This window comes from Acomys russatus, chromosome 25 (assembly GCF_903995435.1).
Source record: "Acomys russatus chromosome 25, mAcoRus1.1, whole genome shotgun sequence".
In the NCBI taxonomy this organism is placed as follows: domain Eukaryota; kingdom Metazoa; phylum Chordata; class Mammalia; order Rodentia; family Muridae; genus Acomys; species Acomys russatus.
Window position 1 is genome coordinate 27,803,934 of NC_067161.1, and position 21,307 is coordinate 27,825,240.

Here is a 21,307-nt window from a genome sequence, read left to right on the forward strand (position 1 = left end):
ACAGGAAGCCCACAAACCCTGCTTTGGGAACAATGCTGTTTTTAGATGCATATTTTTCCTTAAGTACCACATCAGATTCCCTTGGAGAACAGGGCCCAGGATGTGGGACAGCAGCAGAAAGAGTCTCCTTAATGAAGATGTTCCTCCTAGAACTCCTGCTTCCCTCTACAGGAAGGAACAGACCATGAGAAACAGCTGCTGAAGTTCTTCCAGCCTTCTGATGATGGCTACAAGAGCAGAGAGATGCCAGCTGGGGAGAACCCTTTCTCATGTAGCACCTGCCTTGCTCACAGGACAAGATTCTTTACTGCAACACAGTAAGGAAAATGTATTCTTGGCACTTAGATATGCTTGGAGGCTGTAAAATGCCTACCTAAAATTCTGCCCAAGTGTCCTGGTGAGGTAGGTGTCTGATGGGGAAACTGAGGTACATCTGCTCACCTGTCATTGTCTGCTGAGGCAGTGGTCCAGCTCCCTAAGTGTTGTCCCTGCTTCAGGAGGCTCACAAACCCAGCAGGGGAAATGTTCTAGTCACACATACATCTGGACTAATTAGCAATTCTTAGTCTTCCTTTGAACATAAGTTATCTAAGATACAGCAAGTATAAACAAACTTTTGTAAATCAATATTGCTAACAGTCTATGTCAAAATGAGGCCCATTCTGTACTTGTGAATGAAAAGCATATGGTGATAAAATTCAAGTAGGAGCTTCCCTGGGTCCTTTGGTGTTCCTGTCACTCCAGCTTACATGGGAGTCAAGTGTCCTTAGGACACACCCAATCTACTTTCTAAGAACCTCGCTGGCTTGACACAGGGAATGAAAATAGGACCCCTCTTTCACAGTAACACCATCCCGAGAGGCGCTCCACACAGGGCCAGCCCGCCTGGAAAGGGGACGCTCAGCCACCACGTGATACATGTGTAGTACTGAGTTCATGCAGACCTCTCTGACTCCAGACAGGAAGGTCACATCAGGACAGTTCACACACAACACATGGCGTGACACCACAAAGTACATGCACTAGCACCATGCCACAGGAGTCGGAGAGGACAGCAAGCCACCACGAGCACGGTACAGTCCCATCTGGTACGCCATGTGCAGAGGCCACCTCTGGTGAGGGGAAGACTGGCAAGCGCCTGCTGCATTCCTTCCCGTGGGAAGAGGGGGTCAAGGCAGGCTGAGCTTCACGCCACACTCCTGCATAAGCTGGTAACTTTCCTAGACTTTACTGATAGTCAAGGATAAGAAATGTCACTTCTTGATCAAGAGAGAAGGATGTAGAGCAAAGGTCAGTTCCAAGAGATGGGTATAAGGCTCAAACACGATCATGAGCTCAATCAGACTCTCGGTGCTCAGAGCACCAGCTTTCAGAAACAGACTCACTCTTTCTCAGACACTTCTTAGTTTCTGTGGCGCATCAGATGCATGGACTGTGAATGGCTTTTGCCTGGTTACTATGGCTGACCTGTCCCTCCCTCAGCTGGGCTTCCAGAGGGTGAGCCAGCTCTGTCCTCTGCACGGGCAGGACCAGTGGGAATCACTGTGACTCACACTTTGTTTGGGATACTAGGATATAGCATAGGAAACAGTTCATGCACTTTATTTCTAGGACCCAGAGGCCAAGTGGGGCTGAGATGCTCACTGCGCAAGATGCACCAGCAGGACATTCTCGCCTCGAATGAAAATCTGATTTATGTGTCGCGTGAATACCTGCTGGTAGTCCACCTTGGGCTTTCGCTTTTTCTTACGGGACTGGCCTCGTGAAAGGGTGGTGGCCCTAGAGAAAGTACCTCCCGCACTGGACCCTTCTGTCCGCGTAGTCCTCCCTGACAGCTCGGACCTGGACTCCTCCCTTGCAGATGCTTGCAGGGAAGAAGGGACGGAGCGGGAGCGCTTGTGTGAGCCCCGATCGGTGTCTCCTCGTCCCCACACCGAAGCCACCTTCCAAGTGGATGTCTGGGAGTATCTAGACAGGGTAGAGTCTTCCACTGCAGACTTGGAATCAGCTTCCTTTTTGGAGGAATCTTGAAGTTTCAGCCGATCAAACAGCTATAAGGAAAGCAGTGACAACTATTAGCCATGGTAATACCTACAGCCTGACTCTGTCAACAAGCATAACAGAAGTCAAATTCCTTAGCTACATCTTCTGAACCCCTTGTATTGATGTTTTTAAAAGGTGGTGGGTCACTTTTTAATTCCTGGATATAACTCAGATGATGAGGAGAGAAAAGGCACCCCCTTTGTGCCCCCTTGTCTCTGTGGTACACAGCAGGAAGGCAAAGCCTTTGAAGAGGCAGCTTGTGGCTCACAAATGCAGGTAAGAAGCAGGTGCTTTGGGGATCTGCTGGAGCGGAGCATGCGGTGAGGGAGTAAGACTCCGAGGCAGTGCAGCCAGCACAGCCTGTGCAGCGGGCTTGTGATCATGGCTTCTAAGCTAGAAGGCAGGATGGGTAGTATCCGGGAGGTCAGAGGGGGGCTGCCTACCCTAGTGAGAGTCAGCGAAGAATCCCGTTCGTATGCTTTGCCTAAGACAGGTTTACGGTAGGTCTCATCCACATCCGTGAGGGCCTAGAGGGAAGAGCCCAAAGGGAAGAAAAGGGATAACGCGCATTACTTATAGGGGTTTTGTGAAGAGTAGAGGAGTGTCTAATTACAGCAGGATTAAACAGGCAACTCAGCTCGCACACAAGAAGGCAGTAGGGCCTAACATCGGGTTCTAGACATTCAAAGCTTCTTCTAGCATATTAAATGAGCTTCTTGACAACAGCAAGGTCTCTACAACCCCATGGTAGGTGTTCTGAAATTTAGTGTATATAAATACGCTGGAAGCTTTTTAAAGTACAAACACAAGGCTGCTCTTTAAAAAAAAAAAAAAAGAGTAATGTTTTTTGTATGTTCCTTTGGTTTGGTTTTCCCCCTTCTACTCTGCTTTCTCACCTCCCTTTTTCCCCTTAGACAGGGTCTCTCTGTTGTAGCCTTTGCTGTCCTGGACGCACTTTGTAGACCAGGCTGGCCTCGAACTCACAGAGATCCGCCTGCTTCTGCCTCCCAGAGTGTTGGGATTACAGGCGTGTGCCACTGCGCCAGGCTTTCTCCCCTGAGCCCTCTTTTAGTTTGTTTGTTTTTGTTTTTCGAGACAGGGTCTCTCTGTGTTAGCCTTGGTTGCCCTGGACTCACTTTGTAGACCAGGCTGGCCTTGAACTCACAGAGATCCGCCTGCCTCTGCCTCTCAAGTCTTGACCCCTCTTTTTGAGACAGAATCTTATTACATAGACCTGGCTGGCCTGGAACTCTCTATGTAAACAAAGCTAGCCTCGAACTCACAGAGATCCACCTGCCTCTGCCTCTTATGTGCTAGTGTACACTAGCACACTGCTAAATATTTTTGTACATTTGTGTATATGTAGGGAGAAGATGGACACTATAAGTGTTACAACTCTAAGGAGAAACCTATTCTCACAGTCAGGAGCCAAGGAATACCACTAGGTCGCACACGGCACAAGAAACCTCACATTAGAGTTATATTACAAAAGTCACAGGGGAATGGCTGCCTCTGGTCAGGTGAGAAGCAGCAGGGAACTGTGTGAGAGGCAGCTATATACAGCTTCTTGGGGACAGAGTTTTCCAGGGTGGAGAATTCCAGGGTGGGGATTGGTAAGATTTCAAGTCCTGAGTTTGGCGTGAGCCCAGAGATATAACATAGGATTTTGAGCTCAGTCCTTAGTAGTTTTCAAGCCCGGAACTAAGCTCAGACTTTTTACCCTATATTCTCCTCTTTTTTGATTATTATTAATAAACAATCAGAGGTTAGGAAAGGGGGGCAAAATTATCATTAAGCTACTTCCTGCTAATTGGGGGAGCTAATTGGGGTGAATAATAGAAAGTCACAGGCCTCTAGTTCCATAGTCAGGGGCGGCTAGTACTGTAACAGCAGCTCATTAAAATTCTGGTTACAAATATTTTGGATCTGCTGTTGAAATCTAGAAAAGACGTTCACAAGGCAGTCAGTAGGACTAAGAGGAGGAGGGGAATGAAGTTAAGAAAGGCAGTAGCCAGTGGCTTGTTGGACTGGTTCCCTCTTGGCAATCTGCTGCTGAGCGGTCTCCAGATTCCACCACGTAAGTGGTGTGGCTGAACCATTGAGTGTAAGTTCCTGAACCTTTGAAATCTTAATGTAACAAAAGCATACAGGGTGGAAAGAAATATGAAACATTTTATATTGCCGTAAAACACTTTCTTGCACCTTCAGAACTTTCTTAAGCTTTCACCTCCTCAGACCTTTATATACTCTCTTACACTCTCACTGCAACTGGGCTGCATTTTCACCAAAAGCCTCTCCTTGGCTCTCCTGAGGAACTTCAATCCTGCCACACAGTGCCAAGTCTCAGTGCTTTCCATGACCCCTTCATGTGCTTTTTATTGGCTAATACCACCTAGCTGACAAAGTTTGGCTACCGGGGGCTGGAGAGATGGCTCAGCAGTTAAGAGCACTATCTTTCCAAGAAGTCCTGAGTTCAATTCCCAACAACCACATGGTGGCTTCTCAACCATCTATTCTGGCATCTGATGCCCTCTACTGGCATGCAGATGTACATACAGATAGCGCACTCGTACAAAAAAATAAATAAATCTTAAAAAAAAAAAAAAAAAAAAAAAGGAAAAGCTCTGAAGGCAAGCTGGGTGTAGTGGTACATGCCTATAACCCCAGCACTTGGGGAGGCAGAGGCAGGCAGATCTCTGTGAATTCCCTAGGCCAGGCTGGTCTACAAAGTGAGTCCAGGACAGCCAAGGCCACAGTGTCTCAAAAAACAAAACAAAACAAAAACCAAAGTTTGGCTACCACCACAAGCTACATTTTTGCATGTGAGTACATGAAGGTACAGCTTTAATATCTTACTAAACAAGCATTGTTTTTTAATCTAATCTTTCATTCACCCTGTTTATATGATTTTGTTTTCAAGACAGGAATTACCATACAGAAACAGAGAAAACAGGCTTGGAGGTGATGGAGAGATGGATAAGGAAGCTCTAGAGAGCCGAATGAACCTTTGACAACCAGCTATAGCACGCCTTTAATCCCAGCACTTGGGAGGCAGAGGCAAGTGGATCGCTGTGAGTTCAAGGCCAGCCTGGTCTACAAATCGAGTCCAGGATAGGTAAGGCTACACAGAGAAACCCTGTCTCAAAAACAAAAACAAAAACAAAACCAACCAGCTACGGAGCAATTCCTGATCCTAGCAGGACAGACTGTTGGCTAGAGGGGGAGTCTCGTGGGTGATAAACACCTATACATAAGAGCTGCCCCAGACAGGCATAGATAGAAACAAACAGAGGAGGGCAGGGCCATTTTGGATATAAAAGATTTTCAGATCATTTGTTTATGCAGTGGAGAAGTTGCCACCGCTGAAAACTGAGTATGCCAAGTTTGTCCATTTACTGTATTGAAGCCAGGCTGTGTATAGTAACAGAGTGAGACTTTAATAAAATCCGAGTCCATGGAGAAAGAAAGGGCTGCAAAACAAACTCCCCTGGAGGAAATCTCTAAAACTCCAAGTGGGAGCTGAGAGGCGAGAAAGAAACCCAGGGGCTATTGAGAAGCTGTGAGACTTCAGGACAGAGCAAGGACATGAGGGTCAAGGTCAGGGTCACAGACAGAGGCCTAAGGGCTTAAGGGCTCAGTGGAACGTAGCAGGCAGTTTCTAGGGGGAGTAGGCAAGGGAACGGGGAGGGTACCCACAGAGTGAGAGGAGCAGGCATCTTAGTAACTAAAGAGTTGGCCAAGAGGTCCCGGAGATGTAGCAGGCTCCAGGAGCCAGAGGGAGAACACTTACAGAATAGACAAGAGACATATGGTTAGAGCAGGTGGAGGGAAGGGGTGGCTGAAGAAGCAGACTCGAGAATTTGGAACCAAACTATGAGAGGTGGCAAAAGCCAGCAGTAACAGATGATCAGCACACACCTTAAGACTCAAATCAGCAGCTCAAGTCGGTTTGAAATGTTGAGTGTGGCCTCCTCTGAAGAGAGAGAACTTGGGAAGGGGGTAATGTTTGGAGACTCTTATATTTTAGAAGGTGGGACAGGTGGTGAGGAGAAAAGGCAGTGAAAGGTGACCTGAAGGTTAACTTCTTTGAGAGTTATACAAGAAGCTCAGCTGCAGCCAGAGTACACAGACAAGCTGCTGATCCTTGGGTAGCTCATCTTTGATCTAATTTTTTTTTTTTTTGATAATTATGCAATAGACTTGAAGGAAGGTCCCAGAAAGGGAGAACGTGGCTGGTTTAATCCAGGTAGGGGAAGGTAAAGGAGTCCCATGGCGGGGAGGGAACAATGGCAGGAAGACTACGGGCTACCAGCGGGCTGAGAGTGGGTGCCTGAGAGGGTTGATTTGTGTGGCCATTGCTGAGGAGGGAGAAAGGGAGACTGAAGAGGCCAGAGGAAGAGAGAAGGGACTGTTGAGTTGAGGCTGATAAGCGGGAGGCTCATTAGCATGATGGAAACAGTGGTTTAAGCTTCCTAGCTAGGAGGTTTTTTGTTCCTTGGTTGGCTTATGCCACGTGGTCATTTTTAATCAACATGGGAGTGAAGTCATACTGCAGCACCCTTCGTTCTAACCCTAGCAAAGACGACTGTCAGCCACATGGCTGCCAAAATTCCAGTGGGGACAGCAGCAAAGACGACAGCAAGCCATGTTTCCTTTGCTTGTTTTTTGTCTTTTCTGTGACAGGGTTTCTCTGTATAACAGAGTCCTGGCTGTCCTGGACTCAATTCTGTTGAACAGGCTGGCCTCAAACTCAGAGATCTGCCTGCCTCGGTCTCCTGAGTGTTGGGATTAAAGGTGTGTGCCAGCACCACATTTCCTTTAAAATTACCTATATATAAAATTTTAACTATCAACCAGTGTTATGAGTTTTAAGCTAACCCTTTGTTACAGATTTTACAGATCTTTTAATAATATTTATTTATTATGTATACAGTGTTTTGCCTGCATGTACACCTGCACACCAGAAGAGGGCACCAGATCTCATTATAGATGGTTGTGAGCCACCATGTGGTTGCTGGGAATTGAACTCAGGGCCTTTAGAAGAGCAGCCAGTGCTCTTAACCTCTGAGCCATCTCTCCATCCCCTCAGGTTTTACAGATTTTTAATCATACCTAATATGCTTGCAAATCTTGATCACTGTCTGGACAGGTGCTGCTTGCTTCCAGAGAAGAACACATGGACCTTAAGGTCAAAGGTTCCTTTTTTCATTCAGGGGCCACTTGAGAGTGCTCAGAGAGAGGCCTGTGCTCTAGGCAAGGTCTTATGAGGGTTGGGGAGGGGGGAGAGATGAGCTTCCCACTGGAGATAACAGCTCTTTTAGAATGAGATTGCTGGTATCAGACAGCAGTGAAAACTGCGGAGTTCCAAAAGTCCATGATGATACCATAAGTGTTACAGCCCTTTGTTAAGCTGTGCTAAACATGGTAGAGGAAGTAAGTAGGTGGATGTCCATAACTGGCCAGAAGGTAGGTCTGGTGAGACACAGGCCTGGCAGTGCTTTGCTGGCAGTCAGCACCGCGCTTGCAGAGATTGAGCGGGCTTCAGCAGCTGCCAAGGCAGCTCTGCCATTGGTCCCTGAGCAGCAGTTAAGCCCTGGGCATCCAGCAACAATTCTTCCCCAGAATAAATTATGAGGCTCAGACAGTCATGGTGGAGGAATGGTGTGAGCACAAAAAAGTTTATTTCATGAATCAGAGACATTTATGGGCCTTGGGCAGTGGGAGGGGTTTAGAGGGTGGATATGTTTGATTCGATAGGGCTAAAGATACTAGGGACACTTGACTTACACGCAGTGGTACAGTACCTCATTAACATGCAGTAGCACGGAGACCTATCACAAGGAGAACATAGTACTTAATTATTCTACGGGTGGGGGAAAACATCCAGGTTCGATTAAAGGTCATTTGCTGAAAGCTAGGATCTCCTTAGTATAGGGTGGGGCATTTCCAGGAATCCCCAGGTACTTGCTGAACATGTTCTATCAGGAAAGGGTTGGGCCTGTAATCTTCCCTGCTGGCTATATGATGCTCCTTAAGAGTTTCTAGGATTCGGGTAGAAGGGACCACACTGAGAAAGGGAGTCTGTTGCTATATATTAAGCTCAGAAGCAATCTGGAAACATCAGACTTTGACCTTTCCAGCAGAGTCCCACACTGAAGTACAGAAAATAATAAAGTACAGGCTGTGGCATGGTGAAACACATCTTTAGTCCTGGCACTCAGGCGACAAACATAGGCAGATCTCTGCGTTAGAGGCCAGCCTGGTCTACAGTGAGTTCCAGGATAGCCAAGGCTACACAGAGAAACCGTATCTTGAAACACAAAACAGAAGGACCAAGAGGGATCTGGCCCAGGGCTTCATAGAGCTTGGAAACACTTTACCACTGACAAACACCTCCAGCCCTCAAACTCCAAAATGTCTGCACGATAGTCTTACAAATCTTGAGATAAGATTTATATTTTAGCAAAAGTTTTAGAGAGCTAAACCAAAACTAAAAGACTACGAGAAGAATGGCAATCGTCCCCATTGGGAATAGTCTGTCCCTTATTTTGTTTTGCTCTCCTTCCTCTGTGACATAGTCACGTGCTTCTCCTGATACAGGACAGAGATTTTGGAGAAAACCTTTAAACAAGCTTAGGTAGAGAAAAGGGAGAGCCATACGCCAACTCCATAGCCAGCTTTCATTTGAACACAAAACAACAGTTTACTATCATTCGTACCTAAAAGACACCCGAATCCCTGTAAAACTGAATCCAGTAAGCTGAGCATGAAGAAGGCTTGGAGACAGGAAAATTTTGAGGCCTGGTTATAGACAGAGGACACTGCAGGAGGGAGCTAGGGAAGAGTGGGTGCAGGGGTAGGGGGTGGAGGTGCATGCTGCAGCTGGCCTGCTCCCTTGCTTTCTCCCTCTACAGCTAGGTCCTAGCTTCTACTATGCAACAACTTTACATATCTATCCACTGTGATTTAAATACAGGGCATTACATGGTGTTGGGGGATACCAGACAAAAAACAAATAGGACTTGGAGCCGAGAAAGGAAAAGCTTGAATATAGGGAATAGGGAACCTCTTTCCATTTCCTTGATCACTCTCGGTCCTTGTAAAGGTCCACAATAATATTGGGATGTGGGGTGCCGTTAGGCACAATTGGATTGACTATCTAATAGGTATTGAGGCCAAATTTGATTGCAAAGGCAAACAAGTCTAGGGCCCTTCAGGTTGGGTGCTAGGTCTAGAGGCTAGAGGTTTTCTGAAAGACGTCCCAAGGGGGAATCAGAGGGTGTGGGAGATACTTTCTATTGATGGGAGTGGGGGGAAGAGGAAAAAACATTGTTGCAGCCTGTAACTGAGGATGTCCCCAGGACTCAGGAGACTTCCCTATAGGCAATGAAAAAAACAAGAGCTCAGGGACAGGTTTCATCAACAGGAAAGGGTTGGGAATGGAGTCACAAAAGCCACAAAGACCTAGAGAAGCTGTGAGGTTACAGGCAGCTTCAAGGGGGCGGTGGAAAAGGGAACAGGAAGGACGCAATAGTCTCGAAGGAAGGAAACTGCAGGATTGCCACTCCAAAGGGGGAGGGGAGGATCAGATGAAGAGGGCCAGCCCAGCCTTAAAGACCATGGGTTGGGGGACCTCTGCCTCAAAGGACAGAGCTAGACACTCAAGGGTTACTTATGCAGACTCAGGGAAGTCTGCAGACCCAAGGGGGAACTTAGCAGACTGTCACTGGGGAATGGGCTGTCAAGTGAACAGTGAGTGGGAAAGTGAGCCTGTGGCCAGTAGACTGGAAATGAGAGATAGGGTCCCAGTGCAGCTCAGACTCTAAGGAGACGTGCAGGCACCACGAGAGCCTATCCCAGTCACACCACCCATGTAAGTGATGCAGCTCTGAGAGGAAAGATATCTCCAAAGGAAGTGTGATAGCTCTGGGGGGAAAGGTATCCTGGCAGTTAGAAGCCAAGGACTACTACAAAGCCACAGCATATGACAAACCTCACCCAACAGATTTATTGGAAGACACACAAAAGGGTGGCTGCTTCTGCTTGGGCAAGATGCAGCAGAGAACTGAACAGAAGGCAGGCTTTATATAGGGCATCTGGGGGAGGGGCAGAGCTTCCCAGGGAGGAGGTTGGTGGGATTTCAGCCAAGTGCAGGGATTGGTAGGGTTTTGGTTCAGGGATTAGTGGGTTTTTCAGCCCCAGAAGTGAGCTCAAAACTTTGGGTTTTTTTGGATGAGCTCAGACTTTTTACTCTATACATGTATGCTACCATTTGGGCACAGAAGTCGATGACAACCAACAGGACCCAGTTGTTACTTTCTACAGTGGAATCTGGGGATCAAATCTTGTCTTTGGGCTTGGTGGCCAGTGACTTTACCTGCCTGAGCCATCGGCCCTGGGGTTAGAGATGCCTGTGTGTCCTGTTCAACAGACAGCCCAGGTGGTGCTGTTCTGGGGCAGCCGTACACCACATGCTAAGAACCATGGCTGCTCCTTCACCCTGCTCAGCTTCCGTGAGCCTGGGGTTCACCTGGATGACATGATCACCAGAAAGATCAGTCTCACAGGACAGTTGCCAGATCAGTGAGATGTGCAATGGAAATTACCCTGAAAAGGGTAAACTTGCCCTAAAACCAGAAGAAACAGTAGTTACGACCACCACTATCAATAAATACTTTCTCTTTCATTCTTTTCCCCCAGGGCCAGGTATGGTGGCTCACCCCTATAACCTCAGGCAGGAGACTGAGGCAGGGTGGCTGCCAGAAGTTCAAGGCCAGTCTAGGCAGCATAATAGGTTCCAGGCTATAAAGTGAGGTCCTGTCTGGAAACACAAGCAGAGAAACTTGTCTCTTCTGAACTATGAAATCTGCACAGTATGTTAGCCTACTTTTAGAAATGAGAAAATGGAGGCTCAATGAGATCACCAAGCAGAGAGTGCCTAGGACTCTGTGGGGACTCTGCTGTGTAAGGTGGAAATCTGACTTCTCTGCATAGCTGATTCCCACTCTATGATGGTAGACTTTCCTTTCTTAGCGGGGTTCTCACTTCACCTCATCTGGTTATCCTGGAGTTTGTAAGGAGCTGTAACATAGCCCGCAGGGAAGATTACAACCCTGACCGTTTTCTTCCTAAGGTACGTGACCAGCAAGCACAGGGAATTCCTGGAAGTACCCCACCCTATGCTGAGCAGATAGATCCTAGTCTCCAGCAAAAGACCTTTAATTGTAGCTAGAAGTTGCCCAGTGCCTACTGCACCACTGTATGTAGACGAAGAATTCTGGCACCCTTAGCCCTATTGAATCAGACACGTTCACCCTCAAAACCCCTCCCCACTACTCAAGTTATATAAATAAAAGCTGGCTGGCTTGCAGTGTGTATGTGTGTGTGGGGTGGGAGAGGACATGCTCTCTTGTTTACCATTCTTCCACCTGACTATTTCTGGAGGGAACTGCTGGTGGAGGCCCGGTGATCAGGCAGCACTGGGCCTGTGCACCCAACCTCCCTGCCAGCGGGGTTTCAGACATCCACCTGCTTCTGCTGCTGTGCTTAGCACAGTGGCTCAAACAAGGAGCTGTAACACCTGTGGAGCTCCTGAGTCTCCGCTGCCTTTTGAGATCTGCAGTCTCATTCTAAAAGGAGCTAAGCTGTTACACCCTGTGGAAAACTCATTTTCCAGGCCTCACCCTAAAGTACCCTAGCCACTCTTGAGTGAGAAACATTCTTGTCCAGAGGAAGCAGTGCCTGGACCAGCCCGAAGGCTATGGGACCCTGGCCGCCCACCCACAAGATGCTGAACAACAGAACTGAAATTCCATAACAATTAAAAGGGTCTCTAGCCAGACATGGGGACCCACACTTTTAACCCCAGCACTAGGGAGGTAGAGGCAGGAGGATCTCCGAGAGTTCTGTCAGGTATGGTGGCGCACGCCTTTAATCCCAGCACTGAGAAGACGGGCAGATGGATCTCTATGAGCTCTAGGCCAGCCGGTCTACACAGTGAGTTCCACCAAGAGTACATAGTGAGCCTGTCTACAGCCTGGTCTACACAGTGAGTTCTAGGACAGCCAGGGCTACACAGAGAAACCTTGTCTCAAAAAACAAAAACAAAAACAGAATGGCTAGTAGGCAGTCTATCCAAAATTGCTAAAGGAAAACAAGAGTTACTCTTTAAGGCTCCAGGTCTTTCAGCCTTAGCACTAAGGGCACGGAGGACCAGACAGTTCTTGGTTTGGTGGAGGGAAGCTGTCTTGTGTGCTGCCAATGTTTATAAGGCAGCATTGTAGCCTTATAGTCACAGTCTCGCAGGGTAACCATCTCCACGCACTGCCCCACGTTCCCGGATGGGAGGGAAGAGCAAACTGCCCTACTGAGTGGCCCCCTGCTTTAAGGGAAGGAGCAGAGGAGCCACTTGTAGTGGTGCCTGTCCAGGGGTAAAGATGTCAGGTGAGAGACTACTCCTCGGGCTTTGCTTTAACAAGGTGACACATGCCCTTTAGACACATGGGGGATTTAAGAGAGTTATTACCATATTCCAGAACTTGTCAAATGCCACGAGGAAGCCTGTGCAGACGCCGCGAAGTCCCTTGAAAGTGCGGATGTGAACGTTCACCTTCACCCCCTCCCGGATACAGCGGTGGAGCTCACCCAGAGGGCTGCCTTCGTGTACTGAAAGAAGAGAAAGCCTGGGTTAGCACCGGACAACAGCTGCCTTCCCGGGCAGGCCAGCCGGCACCCTCAGCACACTCAAGGCAGCCATCCCTATCTTGACCACTAGGGACTCCAGGAGTGGCAGGATGAGACCGGCCAACACACACAGAAAGGAGGCCAGATTCTAACAGAAGCCGCGTGTGCGACTCAAATCTAAATCTTTCGCTACCTATATATAAATGTCTGTTTTATTTGATGATGACAGTGATTATTCTAAGAGAATAAAAGGGAACGCTCACACCCATAGCTGGGGTCTTCTCAGGCCTGTGTTTTTCAGCATTAATTCTGGTGAACCTTGTGAACCAAAAGCCTTGTTCACATGTTTGAGGGAAATAAACTCTGCCTCACACTGCCTATAAACCCATGCTATCCTCTCAAAGAAAATGGCCTTTTGAGGAATTAAATATTATCCATTAAAGTAAAAACTTATTTTATGCCGGGCATGACAGCACATCTTTAATCCCAGCACTCAGGACTCAGAGGCAGGCAGATCTCTGAGTTAAGGTCAGCCCGGCCCACAGAGCGAGTTCCAAGAGAGCCAGAGCTTTAGAGAGAAACTCTGTCTCAAAAAACCAAAAATAAATAAATAAATAAATCATATTTTTAAAATATGACCATTATAGCTATTTCTGTTCATTGAGTAATTTCATATTATTTGTCATAAAAGTTTAAAGTTGTAAACTTGGTGCAGTGGCACATGCTTTTAATTCCAGGACTTAGGCGGCAGAGGCAGGCAGATCTCTGTGACATCAAGTCTAGCTGTTCACAAAGTGTAAAGCTGTTTTGGTATTTATGATTATATTTTAATAAATACACAGTTATGAGTATATTTATGATGAATTAATCTGTTGAATTATATACTTTTTAAATTTAAAAATTGTATATTTCAATTTATCATATACAATATTAGGCTTCATTGTGGCACCATGGAACAAAATTTGTCTTTGTTGTAGAATGGCATCTTGATGTAGACCCAGAGGGAGCTCTGGAGTTACTGTATTTCAGTGTATGTCTTCACCCTGGGAGGAAACGGACCTGCTTGTGTGAAGGATGTCTGCCGAGTGGTCTGGCTGCTCAGAGTCCTAACAGTCATCTTGTGAACATAGAAGTGTGACCCCGTGAGGAAGGAATAATGGACAGAAAAGATTCCATTTTTAGAGTAGAAGACTCTCAATTTATCATCTGTGTGCTGCTAGTTCTAGTATTAAACACACACACACACACACACACACACACACACACACACACACACCACACAAAGAACCCCAATACATTTTTTAAAACCGAAATTGTGTTATTTCCAGTGGTGTGAGAGAGAACGGCCTTGTACTTCAGCTTAGATAACTGATTTCCTCATTCATGAGTTGGCACAGAAATGAAATCCGTGACAAATGAAGGAAAATCCTCTTGCAAGAAAATGACTCAACATCTGAGAGTGGGAGCTTATATGTCAGATTGGAAATTAGGTAACACAGTGCAGTTGGAGGCAAAGTGTCAGGAACAGTGGCCTCAGAAAGGAAGCAGGGGCCGGAGAGACGGCTTAGCCATTGGAAGCTGAGTTCACAGCCAAGAATACAAGAATACAAGAAAGACAGCAGAGAGCACTGCCGGCCACCAATCTGTCTTCTGGCAACGGCTCTGAATCCTCGCTAAATCTGTGTATGTGTGCATGTGTGAGTGTGTGCGTGTGTGTGCGAGCACGTGTGTGGATCTGTGCATGTCACAGGCTTTCTAAAATCAGGTATGTAAGCAGCGTTTAGTGTCTCACTCAGAGTAACCTCAGGAAGGGGCTTCTAGATCCTTCAGGAATAATAATAGGTCTCTATAATTCAATGTATTGAAGCTCCTCACAATGCCCAGGTTAGACTCTCTTCACACAAATACGCACTGCCTCTTCCACAAAGTAGAAGTTCTCTTTCTAAGTTGAGCAAAATAAGGGGCCTTACTGTGTCTTCCTAAAACAGGAGGTGCAAGCACGCACCATAGCTAAGCAAATGGCAACTCGGGTATCTTAGTTCTCATGTCTGTAACGCTGCTTTGATTTCTCTTCTCCCAAAGAGTCAGCGAGTTGTAGTTCCCGGAAGCAGTCAATGCTCCTTTGAGTGGTCAAAACACAACAGCAGCGTCACCTGGGAAAGCGAGCTGTCAAAGCAAAGGGAGCTTCCCTCGTGCCCAGCCATTTCATGACAGACTCCAGATGGATATAAAACTCTGTATTAAAAAAAAAAAAAACAACACATTGTTGGGGGCTGGAGAGATGGCTCAGTGGTTAAGAGCACCGTCCTGCCCTTCCAAAGGTCCTGAGTTCAATTCCCAGCAACCACATGGTGGCTCACAACCATCTGTAATGTGATCCGATGCCCTCTTCCAAAACCCCTTCCTCTCCTGCCACTACTCTGGAGACACATCCCCTCAACTCCAGAAGAGCTCTGCCCTCTCTGTTTGTGGTCCGCAAGAAGTTCAAGGCATAGTTCTCAGGGATGGAGACCTTCCTGATGCTCCCCATTTCTGAAGCACAACTCATTCCACATGGTTGTCATGCGGCCCCCTTTACCAAGGACAACGTCCTCACTACTGCCGCTTCAGGTTCTGTAAGAGCCAGGCCCCCTGGTATGCTCACGTTAAATCCGTCCTTTTGTTTAAGTCTCACTACCTTAACACAAAGGTGCTTTTGCTCCCAAGAGGCTGAGGGTTCCTTTGCTGTATTCAGATGAAAATCATGAACAGAAAGATTCTCAGTTCAGCAACTGCAAGCTTAAGGAGCCAGGACCTTGCTCTCCTAGGAGTCCACTCCTCCACGGCGGGTCCCAATGACTCTACACGCCTCCATTTCCATGGCTCTCGACTGCTCTTTTCTGGCTACAGATTCTTTGTCATCTCCTCACTCCTTCAGGTCTTCACAGCCTCAGCCTATATAATTTCTGTTCCCAAGCACTCTCTGGAACTCTCTGGAACTCTCCAGCGACCCTCTAGGTGCTGCTGGGTATGCCTGGGACTAGCATCCTCAGGAAGTTGTCAACTCTTCATATTACCAGGTCTGCCTGCTCTGCCCAAGACAAAGGCCATATGTGCTCAGTAAAGTCATTCAGATGAGGACTCAGTGAGGCCGAGCGTTCCAGCAGAAACGGGAAACCTAGAGAAGAGCAAAGCAAGGGCTGTGTTCATAGCATGTGCACAGCTCCCGGTGCTAAGTGCCCTCGGTCCCACGGTGTGTGCAGGTTCATTGGGTAAGCTTCTTCTGGCTGTCATGAATAGAGGAGATGACCTTCTTCCCCCTGACTGAGGACATCTCCAAGATGGGTGGGCTCGTCCACAGAGATTGTTGAGCTGAAGCACTGTCTCCCGGAGCCCTTAGGGTGACATTGTAGGGTTGAAGTGTGGTCAACTCCCAAGGTGGCAGCTGTCAGTAAGGTGGCCTCCAGAACAGAAGTGAGAGCGTATCAAACAGGCATGACAGCTACGGAGATTTCTGTGACCAGACTGACAACAGGCTGGGGTAACATGTCCCAAGGGTCTGAAACAAAGTGTTCCTGGGACAACACGAGGCATTTAAAAGTAGCCATAGTTCCTGAGGACAGACCCCAATTGTGGCTGTGGCTGGTTGATTGATGGCTCCAGGGTTTCTGAGAAGGCAGTGCTGGAGCAAAAATGGTACATTCGCCACCTTCCCTATTGGAGGTGGCAACAAGGATCTTCGAAGCGCCGCTGGGCTCAGGGAACACACAGATAACAACAGATGCCCCTATCTGGCCAATCCTCTGCCTGACACGATGGGTTGTTCCTGGGTGGTTTGGGCTACCGATGAACTTTGGGCAGGTTCCGACAGTTGCCAACTAAGAGACTGAAATTCTCACTTGTTCATTATTTCAGGCATTTGAAAAGGTAAATAAAATATTAAGAGCTCACAGCGGGGTCAAGACACCACAAGAAAACCTACAGAATCAACTAACCTGGGCCTGTAGGCACTCACAGAGACTGAACCATCAATCAGAGAGCATGCATGGGACTGACCCAGGCCTCCTACACATATGTAACAGTTATGCGGCTTGGTCTTCATGTGGGACTCCTAACATTGGGAGCGGGGTGGGGGTGTCTCTGACTCTGTTGCCTGCCTTTGCAACCCTCTCCCTCGACTAGGCTGCTTCCTCTAGCTTCAACAGAAGAGCAGGGGTCAGCGGGGCGTGGTGGTGCACGCCTTTAGTCCCAGCCCTTGGGAGGCAGAGTCAGGTGGATCTCTGTGAGTTCAAGGCCAGCCTGGTCAACAGAGTGAGTGAGTCGAGAACAGCAGGGCTGTTACACAGAGAAACCCTGTCTCAAAAAACAAAAATCAAAACAAAACACACACACGCGCGCATGCACACACATACACACACACACACACACACAAAGCAGATGTCTAATCTCCTTGATTATGCCAAGGCTGGTTGATATCTGTGCGAGGCCTCCCTTTTTCTGAAGAGAAAGGGAGGAGTGATGTGTGGGGGTGTGGGAGGGAGGACTGCTAGGAGAGGAGGGAGAGGAAGGAAACTTTAGTCAGGATGTAAAGTTAGTTAAGTAGTTAATTAATTAATAATAATAAAAAAGAAGTGCTCACAGCAAAGATCTACCACAAAGTTAGCTTCTTTATCCTCTGGTAAGCTTTCTCTAATAAGGCTTTCCCCAAGTACCCTGCGGGGAGGCTGGTCCTACTGGCACTCATAATTATCACACTAACAAAGAGGCTCAAAGGCATCAAAGTCATCTGCTCAAGGTCACTTGCTGAGTCAACAGCTGAGCCAACACGCAGTCCAAGCACCTACAAGTATCCTGACCTTTAATTACGGTCAACCTGAAAATAATAGTGACCGCCACTACAACAACCTACAGGAAGTGACATCAGCCAGCTGTTGAAAGCTTCCCTACTAGTGAATATCACTGTGGTAAATGTTTTCAAAGTGTTGATGAATTTAACCCTTTCAGTGACAGGCAGGCACTACTATTGCTTTCATTAACCTCGATGGGAAAATCAGGTCAGCGGGTGTAAAATGCCTGAAATAAAACAGCTAAACTGGGCGTGGTGGCGCACACCTTTAATCCCAGCACTTGGGAGGCAGAGGCAGGCGGATCACTGTGAGTTCAAGGCCAGCCTGGTCTACCAAGAGAGTCCAGGACAGCCAGGGCTATTACACAGAGAAACCATGTCTCGAAAAACCCAAAATAAATAAATAAATAAATAGATATAAAAATAAAACAGCTAGAAGGGGGAGAAGCCAGTGTTCAAACTTAGGTGAACCCTACACATTTATGAAAAGAGATAAAGTATACCGAGTAACTTCAGTTTTAATGACTGTTTTCTCACCCATGCCCTTCTTTAAGGTCAAATCCTAAAGGTGGCTCCATAACAAATCTAATCCCCATGCTTGCTTTCTGAAGGCATCCACCCATCTCCCATGCTGCTTCCAACTGCTTCAGGTTTTCAGTGAACAAGGCTAAGACTGTGAGGTCTAAACTACAGAGATGAACTTAATCATGAGAACCAGATGAAGCTGGTGTTCACCACACAGTCCGGAAAACACTGGAAAACCAGACGCACGCTCAACTGTTGCCCTTCACCATCTTGGCTGCAAGGCAATAGCAGGAATAAATGGGAATACATGTTAACACTCCGAGACCTGGGTGCGAGTCACCAAGCTAACAGTGGCAAAACACACAGGCAAAAGAAGTTACTGCAAGCGCTTGTTCCGGAGCCAGGCATGCTCTGTCTTTCTGCTGCTGCTGCTGTGCAAGCCAGCTCTGGAAAATCCTAGCTGGGCAGGGAGTCTCCAGTACAGTATGTCATCCCACAAAGGCACCAGCAGCAGTAACACTGCTTTTCAGGGTGTTTCTCTCTTAATAAACAAATTTCTAGGAACATAACAAAACAAGATCTCTTGCTGAGTTCACTCCTCTATTCAAAAAAAAAAAAAAAAAAAAAGCCGCTTTAACACTGGAGCGATTTAATTAGCCAGGCTACAGACGCTTTGACTGGCTAAGTAGGTCATTATGTTCACAGGGCAGATGTCATAACTATTTGGCATAACCCTAGGCTGTTTTTATTCCATTTATACAAGACCTAAATAGCACAATAGAACCTTTGCTGTTTACGGTGTCACCGGCAAGCAATTCCTTTGTGCCACTTACACCTTCAGAATTTAAAACAACCTGCATGCACCCAGGACAACTTGAGCTTGACACATAGTCCTGTCCCAGCCAGCCAGCGGCTGTAAAATCGCACCTGTGTGGTTGCATTCTGTGTCTGCGGCATTCCCACACTAGTGATTTAGCTAACAGTGAACATAGGTGATCAAATCCTTGCAGCCGATTTGCCAACGACACCCCAGGCGGAGCTGTCACTTCCCATGCTGGGATATAAGATGTCTCTTGTGCTGTGTGATCATATCCCATCTCCCCACTCGCCACCTGACCCTCAAATCCCACTCACCCTCACACACCCCAACACAACTTCTGTACGTCCCCTCCCCACTTCCCTGCAGTGGTCCCCCAGACCTCTCATCCATCACTCCTGCAGACCTCTCATGCTCCGTAAACCCGTCTGCAAGCCCCACAATCGCTCCCCATGCCTCATGACTCCCGCAGCCCCTCTGCAGCTCCTCATCACCTGGGGACAATCCTCCTCAGGTCATCAATGGCCTGTACAGATCTTCCCCCGTGGGTTGTCACTCTCCTCCTTCCTCAACTCTGTGGCTCACAGGCGACCCTCCCCGCGCCCCCAGGACCCTCCAGACTTCCGCAGATACCCTCTGTAAGCCCTTCCTAGACCTCCCACCGCCCCGCAGCACTCACAGGGCATCCGCGTGAGCACGTTACGGGGCGCCTTCTTGCTGCGCCCCTGTGCCTGGCGTCGCGCCCCGGCCGCGCCGTCCGGGTCCTCTTTGACCACCATGAGACGGCGCAGGCGCTGGATGCGCTCCGGATCCGGGGTGGGCGCGGCGCGGCGACGGGCCTTAGAGGAGGTCCCGGTTCCCACGGAGGTTCCGGTGGTTCCGGTGGAGGTTCCCGCCGAGGCAGGCTCGCCCGTGCCCCGCGCCCGGCCGCGCCCGGTGCGCCCGCCCTTCAGGAAGCTCTCGTACTCCGCCACGTTGTTGAAGCAGGGCGCGTTGGGGTAGGGGATGGGCGGCAGGTGCGGCGCGTACAGGGCCAGCAGTGGGTCGAAGCTGTAGGAGCTGACGTCCAGCCGCGGGCTGGTTGGGCTGGCTGGGCTGCCGGCACGAGCCGACCTCGCCCCCCACTCGCGCTCCTCCATGTTTGAAAGGCCCGCAAGCCGAGGCCGATGGGAGGGAGGAAGGAGCCGGGGCCGCCAGAGGGCGGCACTGCGCAGCCGCAGGCGCGGCTTAGGGGAACGCACTGCGCAGCCGCTGCCGCAAGGGGGCAGCATCGACTTGCTCTGGAGAACTGCAGGGGGCGTGGCACGTGGTGGGAGCGTGGTGAGAGGCGTGACTGCCTAGGCCTCGCTCCGCCTCCACAGACAGCTGATAGGTTGAGGGTCTCCTCGGACCTTTTTCTTTTGTATTAAAGTGGCTACTATTTATTAGTTCTCATTTCTGCCCCCCCACACATTGATACTTACTATCTTTTCTGAATTTGAGATCTGACACAATATACAAATTATTCGAAAACAAAGCCAACAGTCCCGAGGCAGTACAAAAACTAGCCATTTAAGCCGCACGTGGTGGCGCACGCTTTTGATCCCAGCACCTGGTAGGCAGAGGCAGGTGGATCTCTGTTGAGCTCGACACCAGCCTGGTTTACAAAGCGACTTCCAGGGCAGGCAGGGCTACACAGAGAAACCCTGTCTCGGATAACAAAACCAAGACCAAAAAATTAGCCGTTTATTAAGCAAAACTAAACACCCCTTTGATACCTAACTCACCGACAGCTTAGGGTGTTTGACGCTCCATACTCAGGTGTGGGCATTTTAAAGTCCTACAACATTCTCTGTTGTCCAAATTGAGCTGGAGGGAAAGGCCAGGAGGAGAAGACGTACCGCATTTTGCTTTCCTGATAAGTATATTCCTGACATGGGTCGGGCTAGCCTGTCTCAGCTCAAATCATTGCGCCTCTTTGGGTTACTATCTGAAATAGGACAGGAAGGGTACAGAGCACACGGTGGGTGCATGTTACCTAAGTCCTCTAAAAGACGGGTGACTCCAATCCTCATTTCCTTTCCCTGCCCACTAAGACTGGAGACCCTTTAGTATTTGACTCTACCACTGTTTTCCCGAGTACCGCCAAGTCCCAAGATATCAGATCAACGCTATTTTATAGCTCTAATTCAGCTACACTGTTTATCTCCTGTGTACATTTGCCGGCACATATGTTTGTGCCTGCAGAGGCCAGAGAGTGTTGTATTTCCCTGGAATTGTGATGGTTGTGAGCAACCGTGTGGGTCCTGGGACTTGAACCCCACCCAGTCCTCTGGAAGAATAGCCAGTGCTCTATAGCACCTCCTCACCCAGCAGAGCTGACTGGCTTCCTGCCATCTGCAGCCACACAAGTCACTAGCTGCTTTTGGGGGGCT

At 48.4% G+C, this 21,307-nt stretch overlaps 1 protein-coding gene across 1 annotated transcript; it reads right to left on the reverse strand.

Moving 5' to 3' along the window:
* Positions 1 to 506: 506 nt before the first annotated feature.
* Lsm11 (LSM11, U7 small nuclear RNA associated) lies at positions 507 to 20,077 on the reverse strand. The gene is made up of 4 exons (XM_051167660.1): positions 19,573 to 20,077; positions 12,569 to 12,708; positions 2,487 to 2,570; positions 507 to 2,051 (listed from the first exon to the last, which is right to left on the reverse strand). Exons 1-4 carry the CDS (start codon positions 20,030 to 20,032, stop codon positions 1,641 to 1,643), a joined length of 1,095 nt encoding a protein of 364 aa, XP_051023617.1. The 5' UTR covers positions 20,033 to 20,077; the 3' UTR covers positions 507 to 1,640.
* Between the last annotated feature and the right edge of the window lie 1,230 nt (positions 20,078 to 21,307).